The 17,724-nt window shown below is 47.0% G+C and overlaps 2 protein-coding genes across 3 annotated transcripts in view; one reads left to right on the top strand and one right to left on the bottom strand.

Moving 5' to 3' along the window:
- The window catches only part of vasnb (vasorin b), a 52,727-nt gene extending 44,849 nt beyond the window's left edge, over positions 1-7,878 (top strand). For both annotated transcript variants that reach the window (XM_073060078.1, XM_073060077.1), the window contains exon 2: positions 5,410-7,878. In XM_073060078.1, the coding sequence (XP_072916179.1) occupies positions 5,410-7,348 (1,939 nt within the window). In that variant the 3' untranslated portion in view covers positions 7,349-7,878. The remainder of the gene's footprint in view (positions 1-5,409) is intronic.
- The window catches only part of coro7 (coronin 7), a 227,002-nt gene that overhangs the window by 153,436 nt on the left and 55,842 nt on the right, over positions 1-17,724 (bottom strand). The window lies entirely within an intron of this gene.

Below are 17,724 nucleotides of genomic sequence, written 5' to 3'. Positions count from 1 at the left end.
TGTAACAATTACTAAAAACTCCAAGAATTTATTTAATGAAAACTTAAACCCCTTATTGAATTATGTGAAAAAGACGCTTTCTAAATGGTCTCCTCTTTCTTTATCCCTAATTGGCCAAATTAATTTGATTAAAATGAAGATTCTTCCTAAATTTTTATATCTTTTTCAGGCCTTACCTATTTTTATTCCTAAGACCTACTTTGATTCCTTAGATTCAATTTTAACATCTTATATTTGGAATAATAAGCAAGCTCATTTAAGTAAAGTTTACCTACAAAGAAATAAAGAGATGGGTGGATCAGCCCTACCCAATTTTAGGTTTTACTATTGGGCTGCCAATATAAGGAATATTACTTTTTGGTCCTATTATATTTATTGTAAAGATTGCCCATCATGGGTCTCCTTAGAAGTTAATTCTGTAAAAAATTCCTCTATTGTCTCTCTTCTTGGATCATACTCTTCTTTTTCAGCAAATAAAACAACAGATAACATAATTGTTAAGCAAACTTTAAGGATCTGGTCTCAATTTAGAAAATTTTTTGGTTTAGCGAATTTTTCATTATCATCTCCCATTCTCCTTAATTATTTTTTTATCCCTTCCATGACTGACGAAGTCTTTAAGGATTGGGGTGAACTAGGTATTAAGTGTTTTTGGGACCAGTTTATCTCAGGATCTCTTGCTTCATTTGACCAATTGTCAACTAAATTTCCACTCCCAAAAACACATTTTTACAGATACCTTCAAATTAGAGATTTCTTACGTTTCCAATTAACTACCTTTCCTATAGGTCCTGATAAAAATTTACTGTACGATACTTTAAATTTAAAACCTTTTGTTAATGGTTCTATTACCGGTATCTATAACTTGTTGATTGATTGTAGACAAGACTTTTTAAATAAAATAAAAAAAGCTTGGGAGGATGACCTAAATTGTCAGATTTCTGATGAAAGATGGAATAAAGTTCTTAAACGGGTTAATCTTTCTGTGCTCGTCATTCTCTTCTACAATTTAAAGTGGTTCATAGAGCTTACATTTCTAAACAGAAGCTGTCCAGTTTTTATCCGAACGTTTCTCCACTTTGTAATAAATGCAACTCTGCTGATGCCTCTTTAATTCATATGTTTTGGTTTTGCCCTAAAATTGAAAAGTTTTGGTGGGAAGTATTCCATACTTTCTCACAACTTTTTAGGGTCCAATTTGACCCAAATCCCCTTACTGCTTTGTTTGGTATTATTGCAAATGAAGATATAACTTTAAATACTCCTAACCTACAGGTTTTAGTTTTTATCTCTCTCTTAGCAAGGAGAGCAATCTTGCTTAAATGGAAGGAGTCTACCCCTCCTACACATCTCCAATGTCTACGTGATATTATGTCGTATTTAAATTTAGAGAAGATCCGCTGCTCAGTCTTAAAATCGAAACAGTCTTTTTATGATATCTGGGGACCTTTTCTAAATTACTTTTCCAATTTATAAAGTTTAACAGTGCACAGACTTTTATGTATATTCTTATCTTCTCTTCTTAAGTGAATATGTTTTTTTTTCTAATTATCCATTATCTTCCATCAGCTTTTTTCTTTGGTAGTTGGTAGGGGGTTGACTTTTTTTAATATAAAAAAAATTCTTTTATGATGTATGACCTATCTTTAAATTTTTGATTACAGAGTGGTATACCTTTATGTGTTATGCTATAACATTTTGATCAATTTTATTACAATATATGAATGTACACAAGTTATGTTGAGATGTATCTATGTGTTGCACTCTGTAAATCTTGTTTTTTTCTTCTGAATAAAAATATTGTAAAAAGAAAAGAACAATCGTGGAAAGACCATGATCACCTACATCATATGACACAGCACGTAATGAATGAACAATATGTCATGAAATCTCTGGCTTTGCAGCAGCAGTACACTGCAATATGTAAACACTTACTATAAATTACAATGAGACTATATACTACAAATGCAACAGGAGAGCAAAAAGAGCGTTCATGGATACGAGCTCCTCTCATGCCCACCAGTCCGAGAAGTCAAAGACTGTGGCGACCCACTTTCTGCGCAGGCGAACCGGCTCACAAATAGCCAGTGCGCGGGGGTAAACTTTGGTCATGCACCTCTGATGTCATTTCCGCCCGGAGAGGGCAGGCGTTAGGGATTAAATGCCAGCGCCGTGAAGTTTGAATAAACTAGTCTCAAAACGACTTACCGACTGCGTGTCATTATTTCAGCGCTGTGTGTAGCACATCGCTACATTGGTGACCCCGACGGTCCAGACGGGATTTGGACCAAAGATGACCGACTCTTCATCTGTTCACGCAGTTTCGCTAAAACTGCCGACTTTCTGGACGCTGCGACCACGCGTGTGGTTTAGCCAAGCAGAAGCCCTGTTCCAGATTCAGCAGATATCCTCTGATTCCACACGTTACTACCACGTGGTGAGCGCCCTTGACCAGGAGACGGCCGCCCAGATTGCGGATTTCATACAGTCGCCCCCAGAAGAAGGCAAATATGAAGCATTCAAAGCGCTGCTCATTGGGACCTTTGGCCTCTCGCGGCGTGAGCGGGGTGCCCGCCTGCTTCACCTGGACGGTTTGGGAGACAGACTGCCGTCAGCATTGATGAATGAGATGCTGGCCCTGGCTGACGGACACAAGCCCTGCCTCATGTTCGAGCAGGCGTTCCTAGAGCAACTGCCCGAGGACATACATCTGCTGCTGGCTGACGCAGATTTCAGCGACCCCCGGAAGGTGGCGGCCCGGGCAGACATGCTGTGGAAAGCCAAGAGGGAGAGCGTGGCGTCCGTCGGTCAGATTACCAGGCCGTGCGCTCATCAGCGGACCAAACCAGGCCCAGCAGGGGAGCGCACACAACACAGAGGCAGGACTTTCTCGTAGGCCCAGGTGAGAGGACCCTCCTGTGCAACGTGGCTACCGGCCAACCTCGTTCCATCGTCCCGGCAGCCTGGAGGCAGCGAGTTTTTGACTCCATACACGGTTTGGCGCACCCATCTATCAGGACAACCGTCCAGCTGGTCTCCAGCAAGTTCGCGTGGCACGGACTTCGCAAGCAGGTCAGTGAGTGGGCCAGAACTTGCACGCAGTGCCAAACAGCAAAGGTGCAGCGGCACACTAAAGCCCCGCCGCAGAAGTTCGAACCCACCCACCGGCAGTTCGACCACATTCATGTGGATATCGTGGGCCCCCTACCGGTGTCCCGAGGAGCGCGGTACCTCCTAACTATGGTAGACCGGTTCACGAGGTGGCCAGAGGCGGTCCCGCTCACCGACATATCTGCCGATTCCTGCGCCCGAGCTCTGATTGCAACCTGGGTAGCCCGCTTCGGGGTACCGGCCCACATTACCTCCGACAGAGGCACCCAGTTCACCTCCAGCCTGTGGTCGGCTGTGGCCAGCCTGTTGGGAATGCAGCTACACCACACTACTGCCTACCACCCACAGTGGAACAGACTAGTGGAACGCTTCCACCGTCACTTGAAGTCGGCTCTCATGGCCCGCCTGAGAGGACCTAACTGGGTGGACGAGCTTCCCTGGGTCCTGCTTGGAATTCGTACAGCGCCCGAAGAGGATCTGCACGTCTCGTCGGCCAAGTTGGTGTACGGCGCACCCCTGGTCGTCCCAGGAGAGTTCATACCAGCCCCAAGGGGGCAAGAGGAAGAACCCGCAGCAGTCCTGGACAGACTACGCGAAAGGCTCAGCAACCTGGCCCCCATATCCACTTCACAGCACAGACAGACCCCGACCCATGTACCCAAAGACCTGCAGAACTGTAAGTTTGTGTTTGTACGAAGGGGTGGACACCGGGCGCCACTACAGCGGCCGTACGAGGGGCCGTTCAAGGTGATCAACAACAACGGGTCCACGTACATTCTGGGCATTGGGGGGAAAGAGGAGGTTTTCACGGTGGACCGACTCAAACCAGCCCATGTGGACTTGGCGCAGCCAGTCGAGGTTCAGGCACCGCGGCGCAGAGGCAGATCTCCCAAACAGAGGCTGATCCAGACTGTGGACATTGGGGGTGTATCACCGGTTCTGGGGGGGGGGGGTTATGTGGCGACCCACTCTCTGTGCAGGTGAACCGGCTCACAAATAGCCAGCGCGAGGGGGGAGACTTTGGTAATGCACCTCTGACGTCATTTCCGCCCGGAGAGGGCGGGCGCTGGGGGATTAAATGCCAGCGCCGCGAAGTTTGAATAAACTAGTCTCGAAACGACTTACCGACTGCGTGTCGTTATTTCAGCGCTGTGTGTAGCACATCGCTACAAGACCACCTCTGCCCTTCTGTAACCCCAGGCTAACCTGGGGCTTCTGTCACTGCACCCTTGTAACATGCCTGATGTACGTCATCGTCAAGTATGGAAGGGCCATGGCACAGGATCAGAAAAAGTTGGTTATAGGCTCAGCCAGCTCCATCATGGGCACTAGACCCTCCCCCACCCCAACCATGTCAGGGGTAAGTTTTTCACACAGAGAGTGGTGGGTGCGTGGAATGCACTGCCAGCAAAGATGATACAGGCAGATACAACAGGGTCTTTTAAGAGATTCTTAGATAGATACATGGAGCTTAGAAAAATAGAGACCCATGTGGTAGGGAAATTCTAGGCAGTTTCTAGAATAGGTTACATGGTCGGCATAACATTGTGGGCTGAAAGGCCTGTAGTTTGCTGTAAATTTCTATGTTTCTAAGCACGGTGTTGTATGTAAAGTGTGCACGACTGACACTAGTTAGAAACAGTTCGGCTGTCCCAGTTAAGTGGCATGGTGTCCCAAATAAGCACAGGGAATCCTGGTTATTTTCTTGAGTAGTGTTTGTTCTTTAAGAGTTGTCCCAAATAAACGACTGTCCCAATTAACCAATGGCTGTACTGGTGAACCACTGGTCCAGTTAACTGGAATCCACAGTACATTTCCTATTGTAATTTAGTAGTAGCAGTAGGTGCCATCGATCCCAGGAGATCGTGGGTTTGTGCCTCTGGTGGACTGTGTCCTCTCCAGGGCGCAAGCCTGGGTGGGGAGATTTGAAGAACCGGCTGTTGCCCATGCAGTGGGTCCCCCCACTCCACATCACTGATGCAGTCCAAGGGAAGGGCAAGCGCCGATACAGCTTGGCACCAGTGTCATCGCAGAGGTTGCCAGAGTGAAGTTGTAAACAACATCAAACTGCCTTAGGGACACCGGCTCTGGATTTTTTCCTCGGGGTTTACTCCCGAAGCCTTTCCCACGGGTGGGTATGGTCACAAGGCAGCGGAGATTTAAAATCAGAGCTTTCCTTCTCCCCATTGTCATTTAGTATATATTTGTATTGTACTGCTGCCTCAAAACAACAAATTTCATGACATATGTCAGTGATAATAAACCTGATTCTGATTCTGCTGTTCTGTTTCCTGGCAGGACGGGGATCCCGTGGCAGGGACTGTGTGGACTTACTGTTCTGGTGTTGCTGGCAGAGCTGCCCTCTCTCCACTGCTGTCCAGCCAACTGCACCTGCAACAGTTCTGGAACCCTGTGGTGCATCAAGAAAGGTTTGTCCACCATTCCCCGGCATATTCCTTCTGACACCTCGGACATCTTTGCCTTCGAGAACTCCATCTCAGTGTTGCGCAGCGAGGACTTCGCTGGCCTCAGGGAGCTGAAACTCCTCCACCTGTCACACAACAAGATTTCTGAGCTGCCGGGCCAGATCTTCCGGCCCCTGGCTTCCCTATACAATCTGGACCTGTCCGCCAACCAGATCACTGAGATCACCAACGAAACCTTCACGGGGCTGCGGGACCTGGAACGGCTGTACCTACAGAAGAACAAGATCGCTAGCATCCAGGCGGGGGCCTTCGAGGATCTGGTCAGTCTAGTCGAACTTAAGCTACAGGACAATCTCCTCAAGCACATCCCCCCATTCCAGCTGCCCACCCTCCTGCTCCTGGACCTCAGTAGGAACGATATCCTGGGCACAGAGCTTGGCTCAGTCTTCTTGCCGGAGATCGAGTCACTGAAACTGGCAGGGCTGGGCTTGCCCACCATTGACGGGGAGATGTTCAAGGGTATGCGGGGCCTCCAAGAGCTGGACCTGTCTGACAATCGGCTGGTGAGTGTGTCGGAGGTGCTAGCGCACCTGGAGGGGCTTACCTCCCTGAGCCTCCGGGGCAATAACCGGATTTCTCAGCTGCAGAATGAGGACTTCAAGCCCTTGAGAAATCTGCAGAAGCTGGACATCAGTGGGCTGGGCCTCAGGACTATCCCTCAGGGCTTCTTGGACCTTTTCCCCAACCTGCGGAGCCTGGTGGCGGCAGAGAACCCGTACCACTGTGTCTGCCAGCTGGGCTGGTTGGTACAGTGGGCACGGCTTAACAGCGCCCTCTTCCAGCGGCAAGAAGAGACCCGGTGTCACTTCCCACCAGTCAACGCTGGCAGGCCGTTAGTGGAGCTGGCACTGGGGGACCTGGGCTGCCCCACTGGCCTGGCGACCACCATAGGGATCTCACCCACCCCTGGGTCCCGGACCACAGTGGGTCACCGGGCTACGGGGCCACCAGAAGAACAACTGCCCTTCAATGGCAGGGCCACAGCTGGAGCCGTCACCAAGTCCGCTCGCGAGCATGACGGGATGCTACAGTCCTGCTCCTCGGCCGACTGCTTCAACGGGGGTATCTGCCAACTGGACGGGGCTGGGCGCCGATTCTGTGCCTGCTCAACAGGCTTCCATGGGACCCGCTGTGAGATAGAGAGCAATCACCAGGGCTTTGCCAGAAGCCTGGTGAACATCAGCCAGACCACCAGCACCTCAGTCACTCTGAATCTCCAAGGTTTCAGGCTCTCACCAGTTTACTACAAGGGCCTCCGCCTGACATACAAAGACCGGTCGGGTCCCGACCCCAGGCCGGTATCCCTCAACATCCCAACCTCACTGCAAGCGTACAGTATCCGTGGCCTGAGGCCTAACTCCACCTATCAGATCTGCGTGGGTACTCTGGGGGATTCTGAGCTCAAGGTGGAGCCATGCGCAGTGGCACAGACGTTGCCCATGAGCCAGCCAGCTCCATTTGCGCAGGAGAGGGTTGCCGACCTGACCAGTGTGATCTGGCCTGCCATTACAGGCGTCTTCCTGATCACACTTCTGGCAGCAGCTATCGCTTACTACTGTCGGAGAAAGCGCTCCAAGAAAGATCCAGTGCCAGGACTGGGAGCCCAGCCTTATGATGTGGAAGGGATCAAACCATGCCTTCAAGAGGGCCTGGTCCTGTCCAACAGTCCAAAGGAAGCCGAAAGCCTTTCGCTGCAGACTGAACTGCCACTAATCCAGGAACATCAAAGCAACACTCCCAATGGCTTGTGACCACTGATTCCTTAACATTATTGGCGATTTCCAAAGAGTGAAGACTCCTGTAAAACTTCACTGCTTCAATTAATGTCCGTTCCTATTGAGAGGGGTCTGCACACAGTATCCCCAAGGGAGTTCCAATTTGTTGCTTAAAGAATCCAGTCCTGGTTTTCCTTGCCCCACTCCGCACACAAGCTCAGTCCAGGCTCCCCAAGAAAAGTCCAATTACAAGGAGGGATCTTGGCTTCCAATATGCATGACTGTAAATATCACCAATATTTGCTATGCTACTCAGACAGTTCCCAGCGTGCAGCGATTGGTAGGGCCAAATTCCGCATGCTCCTAAGCACCTGGAATGCACGAATCACTGGCCATTACGAATCCCATCTCACAAGATCCACTGCCTTTCCCTGACACACCAGGAGGAACAGAAAGGGTAGTGTCGATCGCATACCACCCAACCCACCCATTCGCTACTGTAAATTCTCAAACACACATTATATATGACAATATTTGTAAGCAAATAAATATTTTTCTAGAGAACAGATATGTGAGCTGTGGTTTCCTTGTTGCAGGGACAGTTAGGGCTTGGAGGGAATGGTCTACTCCCGGAACACGAGGGTGGGGAAGAGAGCTGACACACTGCAGAAAAGAGAGCCAGGCTCAAAGGCTGGAGGCAGGAAGTCATAGGTGAGGCTGCTTATACAGTTTTGGTCACACCCTGTTGTAAGAAAGATGTTTTTAGAACATAGAATAGTACAGCACAGGAACAGGCCCTTCAGCCCACAATGTTGTGCCTAACCCATTAAATCTGTCATCAAATGGCCAACTAAACTAATCTCTTCTGCCTACACAACGTCCATGTCCTCCTCCATTTCCCTCACATTCAGGTGCCAATCTAAACATCTCTTAAACGTCCTTCCTCGTGGTTGCAAGCGGAACAAGTGCTACACCTGCTCCTACACCTTCTCCCTCACTGTCATTCAAGGCCCCAAACAGTCCTTCCAGGTGAGGCGACACTTCACCTGTGAACCTGTTGACGTCATATACTGTGTCCGATGCTCATTGTGTGGCCTCCTGTACATTGGTGAGACCCGACATAGATTGGGAGACCGCTTCACTGAGCACCTACGCTCTGTCCACCAGGAGAAGTGGACCTCCCAGTGGCCAGCCATTTTAATTCCACTTCTCATTCCCATTCCGATATGCCTATCCATGGCCTCCTTACTGTTGTGACAAGGCCACACTCAGGTTAGAGTAACAACACCTTATATTCTGTCTGGGTAGCCTGATGGCATGAACATCGATTTCTCAAACTTCTGGTAATGTTCCCCTCCCTCACCATTCCCATCCTCTATTCCCTCTCTCACCTCATCTCTTTGCCTCCCATCACCTCTCTCTGGTGCTCCTCCCCCTTTTCTTTATTCCATGGCATTCCGTCCTCGCCTATCAGATTCCCCCTTCTTCAGCCTTGTAACTCTTTCACCAATCAACTTCCCAGCTCTTTACTTCACCCCTCCCCCTCTTGGTTTCACCTATCACCTTGTGTATCTCTCTCCCCCACCTCCACCTTTTAAATGCACTCTTTTTTTTCTCCAGTCCTGCCAAAATGTCGAAGAGTCTCGGCCTGAAATGTCTACTTTTTTCCATAGATGCTGGCTGGCTTGCTGAGTTCCTCCAGCATTTTTTGTGTGTGGTTCTTATAAGTCCCTAAGTTTCTACCTCCACCACCACTCCAGGCAGCACACTTGCCCCTCATATGTCCTTTGTTGCAGTTGTGTAAGTTGTTGCTGAGACCACACTAGAATCCTTTATAGTTTTGGTCATCCTATAACAGGAGGTAGGTGGTTAAACTGGAAAGAGTGCAGAAAAGATTTATGAGGATGTTGCTAGGACGAGAGAGCCTGAGTTAGAGTCATTGGCAAGGCTGGGTCTTTATTCCTTGGAACAGACGAGAATGATGTGCAACCTTATAGAAATGTTTAAGATTATTAAAGGCAGGGATGAGGTGAACAGAAATAGTCTTTTTCCCCAGGGTAGGAGAGACCAAAAGCTAATGTGTAAAGATTGAGGGTGAGAGGGGAAGATTTAAAAAGGAACAGAGAGACAACTTTTCTACACAGAGGATGGTGAGTGTATGGAACGAGATGCCAGAGGAACTGGTTATGTTAGGTCAAGAGAATCATTTAAGAATCACTGGACAGGTACATGCAGGGATGAAGCTCAGAGAGATATGGACAGAACACAGGAAATTGGGACTAACTGGGCAGGCACCATGGTCAGCATGGACTAGTTGGGCCGAAGGGCCTGTATCGCTCAACGACTCTTCAATGCTTACATATTTCTCAATCAGATCAGCAGAACTGAGGGAGGGAGGGAACAGCATCAATTCTCTTTCAGAATATGGATATGATCTATAATCTCCACAAGAGTCTGTGATGAACTCATTCCAGACATCCAAACGATCCAGGACTGAAACACTGAATACATGTCATGTTGAAATATCAAAAAGCATGTGGCAGGTTAAAAACAGACACTGAGCAGGCCTGAGAGAAGAGATAAGGAAATAACATAAAATGCAGTTGGAGAAAATGTTTTAAGGAAATAGAACCTTGCTACTATATCACTCCTCTCTTCACAAAGAATGTAAACCTTCTGTGGTCATTGTGGTAACATATTGTGTACAGCAAACTCCCACTAATGGCCAAATGTGCTCATTTAGCAATAGGAATAGAACCTAACAGCCCAGCACAGCCCCATGGCCCACGACATTGTGACATCCCTTTAAACTACTCCAAGATCAATCTAATCCTTCCCTCCATTTGTCTTCATCCATGTACAAACCTAAGAGTCTCTTAAATGTCCCTAAAAGACCTGCCTCTACCCCCCACTCCTGGCGAGACATTCCACATACCAACTAAATCTGACATCCCCCCCCCCCCCCATACTTTCCTCCAAACACTTTAAAGTTATGGCTCCTTGTATTAGCCATTTTGACCCTGAAAAAAATGCCTCTGGCTGTCAACTCTTATTATCCCATACACCTCTATCAAGTCACTTCTCACCCTCCTTTGTTGCAAAGAGAAAAGTCCTAGCTCATTCAACCTTTCCTCAAATGACATGCTCTCTGATCTAGGCATCATCCTGGTAAATCTCCTCTGCAGCTTCTACATCCTTCTTACAATGGCGGGACTAGAAATGAACACAATCTTCTAAGTGGGATCTGACCAGAGTTTTATAGGACTGCAACATAACCTTGCGGCTCTTGAACTCAGCCCCCACCCCCCACCCCCTGGACTAATGAATACCACTGTGCCTTGTTAACCACCCTATCAATGTGCGCTACAACTTTGAGGGATCTATAGACGTGAACCCCAAGACCCCTTTGTTTCTCAAGACTGTTAACAAATCCTGACATTAACCCTATACTCTGCCTTCAAGTTCCACCTACTAAACTGAATCACACTTATCCAGACTGAATTCCATTAGCCCAGCTGAGAAATAAAGAAATATATTCTTTTTACGACCTTCCTGACTCTTGCTGCATTTTCACTGTGTGTTTGTAGACTTTAATTATCAAACCATGAGTTTTATAGAAGGTATAATGATCAAATGCTAGAGGACAGTGTTAAGTTACCTGACTGTGCCTATTACACAGGCTGTGAGCAGCACAGATCAGAGGAGAAATGGTAGGCCACTGGAATCACAGTTTCAGTGGTCTGACCAGCAACCTTTCACCTCCAGCCAGAAAGACAGGTACTACTGGAATGCAGTTATTTTTATATAAATTATATGTTGTCATGGAGACCAGGCCCAGGATGTTAATTCTTTATTAAAGCACCTGTACTCTGGGAAGGCAACTACTGCAGAATTAGAGCAAAGACAAGGAGAGCTAATAATAGGATTAACCGTGGCCTGCTTTCAGACCTCAGTAATTAGATTATTTAACTAGCTCAATCAGCCCAGCTGCCCACATAACCTGAGGTCTACAGCAGGCAGTCAATCCTGAAACCATCAGAGATTACTGCATGCTTTGAAAATAAAGCAGGTTTTCCGGGGAGATCGGACTGGAAAAATACAACCCTAGATGCTTTGCAAGAATGTTTTATCAGGCAGAATTTGACAGAAGTTATGCAGAAGGGTAGGCTTTAATAAGGGTCTTAAACACGTAGGGCCAACACACAAATGGGTCCTTCAACGAGCAGACTTCTCGCCTATCTACACTCATTCCATGTGTCCACAAAGAAACATGGTAACGCAGTGGCTGGTGCAACGTGTCACACCAATCACGGATCGGGGTTCAATTCCAGCTACTCTGTAGGGAGTTTTTACATTCTTCTCATGACTGTGTGGGCCACCTCTCACATTCCAAAAATGTACAGATTAGGGTTAGCAAGTTGTGACACCAGAATTGTCGCTTGAATTGTGGCACAATCACGCTGATTGGATTTGACAACGATGACACATTTCACAGCGTGTTTTGACTAGCCAAATGGCTTTCCAAATATATGGAAACCTTAGCTTCAAATTTTAACACAGAATGTAGAACATGGGACAAAGTACAGGTCCTTCAGCCCAGGATGTTGTGCCTATATTTTAACCTACTCTAAGATCAATCTAACTGTTCCCTCTGTTTTTTTTTCTATCACCCATGTGCCTGAGAGTTCCTGAAATGCCCTTACCACCCCTGGGAGTGTGTTCCACCATGCTCTGTGGAAGAAACCTACCTCTGACACACCCCCTATTCACCTTAAAATGATGCCCCCTGATATTAGTCATTTTCTCCAATAATATGTTTAAGGCTCCCTGCCCTCGAATTCAAAGATCACCGAAGCATAGCTTGAGTCAGAGAGGGGCAGTGAGGGAATTCTAGAGTGGCCCCGCCTGCACACGTGCTCTGCTCCTTGCCCTCGGCAACTCTTGCACACTCACTGATAAACACGCAGCCTTTAACTTTCCTTGAGGTGGATGTGATAGACTGGTGTTGAAGTGAAACATTCCCCCCCACACAAGGGTCATTGTCTGCACACAGCTGGGACTGGTTTGCCCTCGAGTAACACACCTGAATTCTATTTCATAATCAGCCAGAGTATTTCTCAAAATGCTAATAATTACATCGAAGAAACCTACAATTGTGCTGCATCAAGGATTAGTTTAGGAATTTCAGTAAATGCTCAAACCAGCTCTGGAAATTAAGGATCTTTTCAAAACGATTATAATCCATGCTGCGCAAGAATTTTTTGCTAAAATGGTTTAGTGAAGTAACTCTTCTGGGACCATACTTGCCCTAGGGTGATTGAGAAAAACTCTTCTTAAAATAAACTGCTGGTGATTGGTTTCAGATCTTTCAGCTGGCATTCATCAAATCAGTCAGCAGGTCACCTCCCAGTATCACTGCTCTGCCAAGTTAGGCAATCAGAGTTCAGGGACCATCTCCCAATCTCATGCCAAAACAAAGTCATGTATCATCTCCCAAATTTGAGTTGGGGGACCATCTCCAATCTCAAAACAGAGATAGGGGCCTGCTGAGTTCCTCGGATTTCCAGCGTCTGCAGATTTTCTCTTGTTTGAGGTACGTCACCTCTGAATTTCATGAACACAAGTGATTGTGCAGATGTTGGAAGACGTAAGCAACACACACAAAATACTGGAGGAGCTCAGCAAGTCAGGCAGCGTCTATGGAGGGGAATAAACAGTCAATGTTTCAGGCTGAGACCCTCCTGATGAAGGGCCTTGGCCCCATATTTTGACTATTATATATGCTCCCTGACCTATCAGCTCTTCCAGCATTTTGTATGTGTTGTTCACCACTTGACAGGGGACATCTCAATCTCAATGCAGCAAAAAGCGAGCGAGGGCTTTGCACTTTGGAGTGAAGGAGCTCACTTGAAGAGGTGGCTCTAGAAATCGTGGACGCATTGGTAATCATTTTCCAATGTTCTATAGATTCAGGAACAGTTCCTGCTGATTGGAGGGTGGCTAATGTTGTCCCACTTTTCAAGAAAGGAGGGAGAGAGAAAACAGGGAATTATAGACCGGTTAGCCTGACGTCAGTGGTGGGAAAGATGCTGGTGTCAATTATAAAAGAGGAAATTACGACACATTTGGATAGCAGTAGAAGGATCAGTCCGAGTCAGCATGGATTTATGAAGGGAAAATCATGCTTGACTAATCTTCTGGAGTTTTTTGAGGATGTAACTATGAAAATGGACAAGGGAGAGCCAGTGGATGTAGTGTACCTGGACTTCCAGAAAGCTTTTGATAAAGTCCCACATAGGAGATTAGTGGGCAAAATTAGGGCACATGGTATTGGGGGCAGAGTACTGACATGGATTGAAAATTGGCTGGCTGACAGGAAACAAAGAGTAGTGATTAACGGGTCCCTTTCGAAATGGCAGGCTGTGACCAGTGGGGTACCACAAGGTTCGGTGCTGGGACCGCAGCTGATTACAATATACGTTAATGATTTAGATGAAGGGATTAAAAGTAACATTAGCAAATTTGCCGATGACACAAAGCCGGGTGACAGTGTGAAATGTCAGGAGGATGTTATGAGAATGCAGGGTGACTTGGACAGGTTGGGTGAGTGGGCAAATGTATGGCAGATGCAGTTTAATGTGGATAAATGTGAGGTTATCCACTTTGGTGGCAAGAACAGGAAGGCAGATTACTATCTAAATGTAGTCAAGTTAGGAAAAGGGGAAGTACAACGAGATCTAGGTGTTCGTGTACATCGGTCAATGAAAGCAAGCATGCAGGTACAGCAGGCAGTGAAGAAAGCTAATGGCATGCTGGCCTTTATAACAAGAGGAATTGAGTATAGGAGTAAAGAGGTCCTTCTGCAGCTGTACAGGGCCCTGGTGAGACCCCACCTGGAGTATTGTGTGCAGTTTTGGTCTCCAAATTTGAGGAAGGACATTCTTGCTACTGAGGGAGTGCAGCGTAGGTTCACAAGGTTAATTCCTGGAATGGTGGGACTGTCATATGTTGAAAGATTGGAGCGACTGGGCTTGTATACACTGGAATTTAGAAGGATGAGAGGGGATCTGATTGAAACATATAAGATTATTAAGGGATTGGACACACTGGAGGCAGGAAGCACGTTCCCACTGATGGGTGAGTCCAGAACTATAGGCCACAGTTTAAGAATAAGGGGAAGGCCATTTAGAACAGAGATGTGGAAAAACTTTTTCACCCAGAGAGTGGTGGATATGTGGAATGCTCTCCCCCAGAAGGCAGTGGAGGCCAAGTCTCTGGATGCATTCAAGAGAGAGTTAGATAGAGCTCTTATAGATAGCGGGGTCAAGGGATATGGGGAGAGGGCAGGAACGGGGTACTGATTGTGTATGATCAGCCATGATCACAGTGAATGGCGGTGCTGGCTAGAAGGGCCGAAGGGCCTACTCCTGCACCTACTGTCTATTGTCTATTGCCTCAATCTCATCCCCTCCCCCTCCTCTTTATTCCGCCTGTCTACCCTTTTCCCAAACAAGGCAACATCCTTGTAAATCGCCTCTGCACCCTTTCTATGGTTTCCATTGTAGTGAGGTGACCAGAACTGAACACAGTACTCCAAGTGGGGTCTGACCAGGGTCCTATATAGCTACAACATTACCTCTCGGCTCTTAAACTCAGTCCTATGATTGATGAAGGCCAATGCACCATATGTCTTCTTAAACACAGAATCAACCTGTGCTGCAGCTTTGAACGTCCTATGGACTCACACCCCAAGATCCCTCTGATCCTCCACACTGCCAAGAGTCTTACCTTTAATACTATATTCTGCCATCATATTTGACCTACCAAAATGAACCACCTCACACTTATCTGGGTTGAACTCCATCTGCCACTTCTCCGCCCAGTTTTGCGTCCTATCAATGTCCCGCTGAAACCTCTGACAGTCCTCCACACTATCCACAACACCCCAACCTTTGTGTCATCAGCAAATTTACTAACCCATCTCTCCACTTCCTCATCCAGGTCATTTATAAAAATCACAAAGAGTAGGGGTCCCAGAACAGATCCCTGAGGCATACCACTGGTCACTGGCCTCCATGCAGAATATAACCCGTCTACAACCACTCTTTGCCTTCTGTGGGCGAGCCAGTTCTAGATCCATGAAGCAATGTCCCCTTGGATCCCATGCCTCCTTACTTTCTCAATAAGCCTTGCATGGGGTACCTTATCAAATGCCTTGCTGAAATCCACATACACTACATCTACTGCTCTACCTTCATCAATGTGTTTAGTCACATCCTCAGATTATTCAATCAGGCACAACCTGCCTTTGACAAAGCCATGCTGACTTCCTAATCATATTATGCCTCTCCAAATGTTCATAAATCCTGTCTCTCAGGATCTTCTCCATCAGCTTACCAATTAGTGAAGTAAGACTCACTGGCCTATAATTTCCTGGGCTATCCCTGCTCCCTCTCTTGAATAAAGGAACAACATCTGCAACCCTCCAATCCTCCCGGAACCTCTTCCATCCTCATTGAAGAATGCAATGATCATTGCCAGAGGCTCAGCAATCTCCTCCCTCACCTCCCACAGTAGCCTGAGGTACATCCCATCTGGTCCCAGTGACTTATCCAACTTGCTTTCCAAAAGCTCCAGCACATCCTCTACCTTAATATCTACATCCTCAAGCTTTTCAGTCCACTGCACGTCATCCCTACAATCACCAAGATCCTTTTCCGTAGTGAATACTGAAGCAAAGTATTCATTAAGTACCTCTGCTATTTCCTGCAGTTCCATACACACTTTCCCACTGTCACACTTGATTGGTCCTATTCTCTCACGTCTTATCCTCTTGCTCTTCACATACTTGTAGAATGCCTTGGGGTTTTCCTTAATCCTGTTCACCAAAGCCTTCTCATGGCCCCTTCTGGCTCTCCTAATTTAATTTAATGAAGCTCCTTCCTGCTAGCCTTATAATCTTCTAGATCTCTATAATTACCTTGTTTTTTTCAAACCTTTCATAAGCTCTTGTTTTCTTCTTGACTAGATTTACAACAGCCTTTGTACACCACGGATCCTGTACCCTACTATCCTTTTCATGTCTTATTAGAATGTACCTACTCAGAACCCCATGCAAATATTCCCTGAACGTTTGCCAAATTTCTTCCTTACGTTTCCCTGAGAACATCTGCTTTCAATTTCCTGCCTGATAGCCTCATAGTTCCCCTTACTCCAACTAAACATTTCCCTAGCTTGTCTGTTCCTATTTCTCCCCAATGCTATGGTAAAGGAGATAGAATTGTGATCACTGTCTCCAAAATGCTCTCCCACTAGGAGATCTGACACCCGACCACGTTCATTTCTCAATACCAGATCAAGTACAGCCTCTCGTCTTGTAGGCTTATCTACATATTGTGTCAAGAAAACTTCCTGAACACACCTGACAAACTCTACCCCATCTAAACCCCTTGCTCTAGGGAGACGCTAATCAATATTTGGGAAATTAAAATCTCCCACCACAACAAACCCTGTTATTATTACTCCTTTCCAGAATTTGTCTCCCTATCTGCTCCTCGACTTCCCTGTTACCATTGGGTGGTCTATAAAAAAACACCCTGTAGAGTTATTGACCCCTTCCTGTTCCTAACTTCTACCCACAGAGACTCTGTAGACAACCCCTCCATGACTTCCTCCTTTTCTGCAGCCAATACACTATCTCTGATCAACAGTGCCACGGCCCCACCTCTTTTGCCTCCCTCTCTGTCCTTTCTGAAACATCTAAAGCCTGGCACTTGAAGTAACCATTCCTGCCCCTGCACCATCCAAGTCTCTGTAATGGCCACAACATCATAGCTCCAAGTGCTGATCCACGCTCTAAGCTCATCCGCTTTATTCATGATACTTCTCGCATTAAAATAGACACATCCCAAACCATTGGTCTGAGCGCGTCCCTTCTCTATAACCTACCTACCCTTCCTTTCTCACTGTCTCCAAGCTTTCTCTATTTGTGAGTCAACGTCCGTTTCCTCCGTCACTTCAGTTTGGTTCCCACCCCCCAGCAATTCTAGTTTAAACTCTCCCCAGTAGCCTTAGCAAACCTCCCCACCAGGATATTGGTCCCCCTCGGATTCAAGTGCAACCTGTCCTTTTTGTGCAGGTCACATCTGCCCCAGAAGAGGTCCCAGTGATCCAGAAATCCCTGCCCCCTGCTCCAATCCCTCAGCAAGAGAAGGAAGCCCAAGATCTTAAGGCACAAACTAACGGAGATGGGAGTAGACTCTCACATGGTGGATTGGATAGTGGACTACTTGACAGATAGACCTCAGTATGTGCGGTTGGGAGACTGTAGGTCTGACATGGTGGTCAGCAGCACAGGAGCGCCGCAGGGAACCGTACTCTCTCCGGTCCTGTTCACCCTGTACACATCAGAC

Source organism: Hemitrygon akajei, chromosome 11 (assembly GCF_048418815.1).
Source record: "Hemitrygon akajei chromosome 11, sHemAka1.3, whole genome shotgun sequence".
Classification (NCBI taxonomy): Eukaryota; Metazoa; Chordata; class Chondrichthyes; order Myliobatiformes; family Dasyatidae; genus Hemitrygon; species Hemitrygon akajei.
The sequence above is the reverse complement of the archived record's forward strand: the minus strand, read 5'-3'. Positions and strand labels throughout refer to the sequence as shown.